General features: G+C 49.1%; 1 protein-coding gene across 1 annotated transcript; it reads right to left on the bottom strand.

Moving 5' to 3' along the window:
* Window positions 1-728: 728 nt before the first annotated feature.
* On the bottom strand, window positions 729-8,705 carry REM1 (RRAD and GEM like GTPase 1). The gene is made up of 5 exons (XM_069073892.1): window positions 8,533-8,705; window positions 6,865-7,192; window positions 3,287-3,369; window positions 2,605-2,809; window positions 729-1,716 (listed from the first exon to the last, which is right to left on the bottom strand). Exons 2-5 carry the CDS (start codon window positions 7,190-7,192, stop codon window positions 1,442-1,444), a joined length of 891 nt encoding a protein of 296 aa, XP_068929993.1. The 5' UTR covers window positions 8,533-8,705; the 3' UTR covers window positions 729-1,441.
* Between the last annotated feature and the right edge of the window lie 26 nt (window positions 8,706-8,731).

Below are 8,731 nucleotides of genomic sequence, written 5' to 3'. Positions count from 1 at the left end.
CAACTCCCTTCTAACTGGAAACTCCTGACCTGACCTGAGCAAGCCAGCTGGATCCTGGCCCAGAGCCCAGTGCTTTCTTCCCCTTCCCACCCCCCACCAGCCAGATGTTGGACTGCCTCCAATTTTCCCCACATCTGGGGCTGTCAGGGAGGGGAACCCTAGAACCTTCCTTTAGGGTTGGAGATAGGGCATAATATAATGGAAACAACATGGTTCTAGGAATTGAGTCTACACTCTACCACAAACCTGCTGTGTGACCTTGGACACATCTTCTCCTTTCCTAAGTTTTAGTTTTCTTCTCTGTGAAATGAGGGGGATAGGATAATTTCACCTCAAACATTCTATTTTCTAAGGCCCCCTCTTGTTTTAACAATCCATACTCTGAGGTCTCCTTCAACTATAACATGCTCTTGAATTTTTCTGATCTGAAAAAGGGTTACAGAAATGGAACTGTACTCAGTATAGGTCAGAGCTCCTTGAGGACAGGAGCTGGCACATTACATTTTCTTCATCTCTGGTCTGAGCTAGATGCACAGATATAATTCTTTTTATTCTTATTGCCCAAATGGATGAATTTAAGTATCCTGGGCCAACCAGAGGTATAGTTGGGAAGCACTGTTGATGGAGCCAGGCTTAGGAAGGAGGTAAGTGAGGTCTTAATTTCTTTCTTTCTCAAATCCTGTCCTGACTTAGAGAAGGAAAAATGGAACTCTGAGTAGACACAGCAACTGATGGATGGGGCATCTCTCAGGTCTGGTTTATTGCAGGAGCTTCTGGGTCCATAGTTGGCTGGATAGCTTGGTGATGAGACAGGTAGTACAAAAAGGTATAGATAGCGGCATTATCTCTTCCTCTAAGTCTGCCCATCCTGTCTCCAGCTAGGAAGTTTCTCTCCCCTCCCCCCCCAAAGGATGGTTTCATTGGCTCTATTTGTCACCACCTTGGCTGTCTACCCAGAAGCTCTCTCCCTCAGCTTACTGCTTACCCACTGCCTCAGGGAGCTTAGGGCTGGCACTTGGATCTCTTGTCCAACATTGGCACTCTCCTTCCTGATTCACAGGCACAGCAGGGGTGCCAGGATTCTGTTCCCTGGGATTACTCAGACCACATAGGCCTTCCTGTTTGTGGGTGTGAAGGAGGAGGTGTCTGGTAAGATTGGACAGTACTTCTAGATCCATCCCCCTGGAAGCAAGCTGCCCCTCTCCAATCTGCCTCTTCCTCTGCGGAAGCCTGGACGTCCCTCTCCTCCCAATTTAGAGTCATAATAGCTGGTTGCTTCAATGATACCTGGAGGGTAAGATATTTGGTTCAGTGCAGCAGGAAGATGACTATATGGGGGGTGGGGTGGCAGCTGGGGGAGCCTCTGGGGCTGGTCCCAGTCTAGATGGTGCTTCCCCTCTCCCTTTTATGTTTTTGGAGCCCAGTGAGGTAGAGCCTAGTGTCAAAGCACGGACAAGTCATGGCAGGATTTTGATCGGGCCTTCAGTGCTAGCTTCCTGTTGTTTCGTGTGGCTAGCCGGGACAGGAACTGTCTGGCCCTCTGGCTGAGGCTCTTGGGGTGAGGGTCTGGAAGACGGGGGCCATTTGCCTTCTGGCCCAGCTGACGCAGGCGAATCTGGCGCACGATGCCCTCGAAGAGTTCAGCTACGTTGTGCTGCAGGGCTGCTGAAGTCTCAATGAACTTGCAGTCGAATACCATTGCACAGGCCCGACCCTCTAGAGGGGAAGGAAGAGGACCAAAGAGAGAAGGTAGGGCAGAGAGGAGGCAAGGAGAGGGAGAAAGAAGGGGAGAATGGGAAAAGGCAGAACAGGAGAAGGGAAGAGGAAAAGGGCAGTAGAGGGGGTCAGAGGGGAGAAGTTGAAAGAGAGGAAGAAACAGAGCAATATAAAGGAAAAAGGGGAAAAGGCAAATGAGTATGGGGAAAAGCAAAAGGAGAGAGCAGACAGGGTCCAGAAGAGAGGTTGGAAGGGGGAAGCAGAAAAGTGAGAGAAGAAAGAAGTGGACAGAGAGGAACAGAGAAAGTAGGGATGGAGAGAGAGTCCCAAGAAGGTAAGGAAAGAAGGGCAGGGAGGGATGGGAGAATAGTAGGTAGATCCATCATCAGCAATTTTGGTGCCAAGGGCAAATTTCACAAAAAAATGCCCAGAGGGCATGCAGAAGAAAAAGTGCCCCCAGATATGCTTTTAAAGACAAGTTCAGTTAAGGGTGTGAGGTGGAGAGAAACTTGGACACCAGGGCCTGTGGAAGAGAAACATTCTGCAGTACTGGTCCCTAGGTTACTGTAAGGCTGCTGCTTGGGGAGATGCTGCCCGAGGGAAGAAAGGCAGGGGGACTTTACCTGGGGGTACAGTCACCTAGGAGGAGGGTGCCTGACAGTCTTTAGATTATTTATTTATTTTTTTGGGTCATAGATAAATCCCCAGCTGGCCCATCTTAGTTATGGCTCTGATAATGGGACAGTCACTTTAGCTTAGCTCCACTCAGAGCCAGGGGCCTAGGAGCCCAGGATCATTGTACTTCCAGGGTGGTAGCAAGAGAAAGGATAGAAGGGGAAATAGCAACAGAATAGACCAGACTAGGTAGACTGAGGCCCTCGCCCTCACCTTCCACAGAGACCTCCCGACAGCGCACTAGGTCTGCTTTATTCCCCACCAGGATGATAGGAATATTGTCTGCTTGGCGGGCCCTTCGGAGCTCAATGCGCAGTTCAGAGGCACTCTCGAAGCTGCTTCGGTCTGTGATGGAGTACACAATCGCATAGGCACTGCCCACTTGTAGGCAGTAATCACGGTGCCAGCTCTTCTCGTCCTGCAGGGAAGAGAGTGATGCCATCTCCTCAGAGGCCTATCAGGCCTCCCAGGTGAAGGAGGAGGATACACATTCTCTTGAGCAAGGAGGGAGAGGATGGCTATTCTTGAAGGGCTTATGGTACACTGGGAAAAACCTCAGCTCAGGAACAAAGAGACCTGGGTTTGGATTCTGGGTCTGCTATAGACTCGCTGTACCGCCTTGGGCAAGCCACTTCTACTCTCTCAGTCTCAGTTTTTGCCCCTGTAAAAGAAGGGGGTTGAACTAAATGGTCTCTAAGGTTCCTTCCAGCTCAGACACTCTATGTTTTAAGGTCCAAAAAATGTTAAATGATTCTATGGCAGCTCCATGTTGGGTATCCAGACACCCAGGGACCTCTCTGTCTGCTCTGCTGAGGCTAGGGGCTCCCAGGTTTCTAGAATTCCCAGCAGGCTTCCCATGGGGCTGCCCAGGCCTTCTTCGTCCCCTGCTCCATACCCGTTTCTCTGACTCCCAGGTGTCCATAACCAGCAGTGTCATGTCCTCTCCATCCACAGACAGGGTCCTCTCATACATGTCCTCTGGAATAGAGGGGACAGCCTGGGCTCAGTGGGGTTGAGGGGTGGAGTTATGCTGAACTCAGAGGAAGAGATGGAAACTCTTGGATTCCATGGCAGCAAGTGAATAATTAAAAGAAGACTTTTTTTTTTACTTTTTACAAAGTGATATTTAATTAGAACAACATACAAGTATTTCCCCAATACCTCAAGGCATACTCTCTTTTTTTTTTTTTGGAGAAGGGAAGGCAGGGCAATTGGGGTTAAGTGACTTGGCCAAGGTCACATGGCTAGTAAGTGTTAAGTGTCTGAGGCTGGATTTGAACTCAGGTCCTCCTGACTCCAGGGCCAGTGCTCTATTCACTGCACCACCTAGCCATCCCATGGCATACTCTTTCCTATACTACCTTAGTCTCTTCAGGAATAGTCTCATAATTTAGCTCAATTTCTCCATATCATTGATCTCACCAAGTTCACATTCAGATGCCTTATAACAGCCAGATGAATCATTTCAACTTTTCCTGGCCTTTGTTCATGAGGTCATTCCCCCCCCCCCCCGAGTAAAAGAAGACATTTTTCTAAGCACTTTCCCATTGGTCACTTATTTTAGAATTTTCAGAGTTGGAAGACACCTTGGAAAACACCTAGTTCAACCCTCTCAGTTTACAGATGGGGAAACTGAGGTGCAGAGAAGAGAAAAGTTTTGTCCAAGGTCACACTTTAAGTCCATAGCAGAGTTAGGACTCAAAGCTGGGTCTCCCACCTTCCAGTTCAAGGTTCTTTCCCTTTGAGTGAGGGCAAGGGCTAGAGAATTCAGTCTTCCCTGAGGTCCTCTTGCTAATGACTCCCAATAGACTCCCAATTCCTAGATTCATGCTCCTGATCACAAGTGTGCTAATTATGAAGCTCCCTCAGTCACTCGTGTCCCCAGTCTGGATAATGGGTTCCTTAGCCCTCTCTGCTGATTGCCCAACTTGCTAGCCTTCCTTCAGAGGACAGCACCTGAATGCCTGGGTTCAGATCCTGGTTTGGCTGCCAATGGACTGTGGGACATGGAGGTCCTTGAAGATGGTTTTAACGTCCACATGTGTGGGATGGATCAGGTGTGATCATGCCAGTCACCACACACATGGACATAAAAAACAAGGATCTTCATGTCCCACATGTTCCAGATCTGACTATCACCAGATCCAAACTTGACTGGCATGGGAGCTTTGATCTGCTCTGTTTCCAACCTAGACTGATTTGCTCCTCCCTAGGCAGCCTGGTGACTGCCTCTTCCCAGGCAGTTTACCACACTGGGCTTGCTTAATTTGGATACCTAATTGGCTCAGCCCACCATAGCCCAGAATATCTGAGCTCAGATGATCCACCAGCCTCAGCTTCCCTAGCAGCAGGGATTAGAAGTGTGTGTCAGCTTGCCTGGCACCAAGTTCAGTGCTTCTCCCATTACACTACCCTGTCCCACTTAATAAAACGTTGTTGGTTCAGGTGTACTGAAAGGGGCATCCTACTTTGTTTGCTCCTTGCTAGGCTGAGACAAAGTTGCTCCCAGGCCTGGAGACAGGAGAATTGGACACCTGGGTGGATTATATAACTTATTATCATTTGCAAACTTATTAATCCCCCACCTATTACATGGGCACCTGTGGCACAGTAGATCGAGTGCCGGTCCTGGAGACAGGAAAACTCATCTTCCTGAGTTCAAATCTGGCCTCAAACACTTATTTGCTATATGACCCTAGGCAAGTCACTTAACCATGTTTGACTCAGTTTCCTTATCTGTAAAATAAGTTGGAGAAGGAAATGGCAAACTACTCCAATATCTCTGCCAAGAAAATGAGGTCATGAAGAGTTGGACACAAATGGAAACAACGGAATAACAAAATTACATGTGAATGTATCAATCCAATTATTACATAAAGGCATTTGACAATGTCTCTCCTATGCTATCCCTCTGGACAAGTCAATGTGATATGGGATAGATAATAGTGTAGTTAGGTGGGTTCAGAACTGGACCCAAAGAATAGACAATGTTTATACTAGAGGAAGGTCTCTGGTGTAATACCCCAGGATCTGTCCTTGGCCTTCTGCTAAACAGCACTGTTATTAGTGACTTGAAGGAAAGCATAGACAACACACCTTCCAAATTTGCAGAGACCATAGGAAGTCTGCTAACAAGTGGGACAAAAGTCAGGCTCCCAAAAGATCTCAATAGGTTGGAATGGTGGGCTAAATCTAATAAGATTAAATTGAATAGGGGAAAATGTAGCCTACAAATAGGTTCAGAAAATCAAGTGCCCAAATCTAGGTTGGGAGAGGTATGATGAGATAAATAGTTTGTGTGAAGAGATGCAGGGGTTTTAGAGGACTGTATGCTTATTAAGAATTAATAGCATGGGGGTGGCTGGGTAGTGCAGTGAATAGAGCACCGGCCATGGAGTCAGGAGGACCGAGTTCAAGTCTAGCCTTAGACACTTAACACGAAAACTATCTGTGTGACCTTGGCCAAGTCACTTAACCCCAATTATCCTGCCTTCCCCCTCCAAAAAAGGAAAAAAAAAGAATTAATAGCATGGCATGGCCTAGAAGTCCAAACCAGCCAAGTAACTTTAGGCTACATTAAGAGAGAGGGTCCTGAATGAAAGGTGAAATTTCTGCTGTTCTGTGCTCTAGTCAGACCAGTCCTGGACTATTGTATTCAATTCTGAATGCCAAATTTTAGGAAGAATATTGAAAAGTCAGATTGTGTCCAGAGGAGGATGGCCAAGATGGTGAGAGAACAGGACACCATTGGTTGAAGCAACTGGGAATAATTTACCTGGAGAAGAGAAGGCCTGAGGAGAAATGATCACTGTTTTCAGATATTTGAAAGGCTATTATATGGATAAGAGATTGGTCTTGTTCTGTAGAACATTAAGAACAGAACTAGAAATTGAGTGAGAGACAGATTTCAGCTCAGGGGAAGGAAAGACTTCCTAACATACAGAGCTGTCTCAAAGTAAAATATGACTTGTCCCTGGGGATACTGAACTCTCTACCACTGGAGCTCTTCAGGTCTGAGACTGGATGACAAATTGATCAGGGGCAGTCAGGGAAGTTGTGGAGGGAATGACTATTCAGATCTGAACTGGACTGGAGACTGCAATTCACCAATTCCAACTGGTGATTTTGTGATCAGCATGTACCCCAAACCTACTTTTTTGTATACAATAACAAGGTGATTGTTCCAGAAGTCTGTGCCAAGTTTTAAAGTTTGAAGACCCTCTAGGTCCTCAAGTGCAGCCCTTTGACTGAATCCAAACTTCACAGAATTAATTCCCTTAATGAAAGAATTTGTTCTGTAAAACTTGGATTCAATCAAAGGGCTACACTCAAGGACCTAGAAGGCCATATGTGGCCTTGAAGCCACAGGTTCCCCACTCCTGTAATTTAAACTATAAATACATAAAACTTGCACTAATATCATCCCCTCTCCCCCCCACCAGAGGCTCCATTCTACCCTCTTGAGGGTCTTACCTCCCTGATGCTCCTGTAGGTCTCGATCCTGTATACCAGCAAAAAGGTTTGCCAGGCTGGTCTTTCCTACCCTGGGGTCTCCAAGTAGTACTACACGGTATAGGGAATCACCAGAGTCACTGGAGTCAGAGGACCAGTTGTCCAAGGCAGGCGAGGGGGGCCGAGGGGGAGGATTGAGAGAGGATGACTGGCAGAGCTGTGGGTGATTCGATTTCCTGGGGGGCTTTGGGGCCAAGAGGCCTGAGCTGGGCTTTGGCACTAGGGACAGTGGGGTGCTGGCTCGTCTTCTCAGTACTGTCTGGGGATCCTGCTGGGTGTTCAGCGTCATCTTGGAGAGAAAAGGCAACATGTTTCCTGTGAATGAAAGGCTAGGCAAAGAGATCACTGGCTCTCCTTTTTGGTCCATTTTGTTCTAATGGGGGTAGGGGATACCTGGCATTGGATTAGGGTTTTCTTCTAGCCACAGGCCCAAAGAACACATACATTCATCACTGACATTTCTTAATTGTATGGTATCAGCACACAGAGGCCAAGAACCACATACAGCACTGCATGTGCACACATTCACACAAAGAATTAAGCATACACTCAAGCCATTATACAAACCCATGTAGTCAAAGAGGACACGCACGTATATAATTCTGTACACATGGAGATATACACATTTATGATTACTTTCATACACTCAGAGCCACAACCTGTGGGTGTTTGTGGAAGCAAGAGCACAGATCCAAGTCAACACACAAACAGCCCTCTCAAGTGCTCTCCCTTCTGTTTTGTTCAAATACAAACAAAAGAAGGAGAAAGACCCCTGAGCCTTGGTCCAGCTTGGGAGTGGGAAGTTGGTAGTGGTTCTCAGACCTTTGCTGCCCTGGGGTGGGGGTGGTGAGTGGTTTGGAGTTGTGAGTGGCCACTTTTCAGAAGCTAAACTGTGGGGCAGAGGTCCTAATTCATTGAGCTTCTTGGAGGTTAAGGAAAGGGCCTTAGACCAGGCGAGGCCTGGGCCAAGTTCTGAATCTCTGTGGGAGAGAAGGAAGGGGGGTCCCAGCAGCAGGTGGCTGGGAGGAGGGGTCAGCTAGTGGGCAGGTAACAGGAGACGGGAAGTGTCATGGGAACGGCGTCCCCGACCCGCCGCCCGCGTAAAATATTCAGGAGCAGCTGGCTAGGCTTCGGGGTGACCCATGGGGCGGCCTCCAGCTGTTGGAGAGGGGAGGGAGTCGGCCTTCAGCCAACTCTGATGCGGGGAGTCCGGGAGATGTTCCCCAGGGGGCTCGTCTGTGCCACCCTGAGATAGGAGCAGGGTCAGGTGGTCCCCTAGCACCAACAGCTCCACTCTCCGAGAAACTCAGGGCGTCCATCGACCTTTTCTATCTGAGGGCTTGAGGATCCATCCCACTTCCAAACCCCAGCTCTAAGGACTCCCCGCCACCCCTAAGCCTTAGAGACTCTGGAATCCTTCCCTAACTCTGAAGGAATTGGGCTCCCCCATCCCTAGGAGCTCCACTTCCGCTCCCTCTCTCTGAGTCCAGCTCTACCCCAGGCCAGGAGTCTCCAACTATGTGTATGTTGGGCAGAAGTGGGGGTGCCCTGGCCAACTCTGACTAAACTTTCCCCAACTTCTCCCCAGCGCCCACCCCATCCCCGCCCTGCGCCAGCTGGCGCCCGTACCCCGGCGCTGGGGGCTGGGGCTCCGCTCCGCCTCTGGGGCACCCCCCGAGCTGCTGCCACCGCCGGTGTCGTCGAATCCCCTGCCGGCCGTTCTTTCCTGCCCGCGGTGAGCCGCCCAGCAGCCCCAATGTCCCAGCCCGAGGTGGGGAGGAGCCGCCACCGCTGGAGCCCTCCCCCGGCTCCGCCCAGAGCCCTGGTC

Source organism: Petaurus breviceps, unplaced genomic scaffold (assembly GCF_028583685.1).
Source record: "Petaurus breviceps papuanus isolate PSGF00001 unplaced genomic scaffold, PetGlider_PUasm1.0 90879, whole genome shotgun sequence".
Classification (NCBI taxonomy): Eukaryota; Metazoa; Chordata; class Mammalia; order Diprotodontia; family Petauridae; genus Petaurus; species Petaurus breviceps.
Note: the sequence above shows the minus strand (reverse complement) of the source record. Positions and strands in the feature narration are given on the sequence as shown.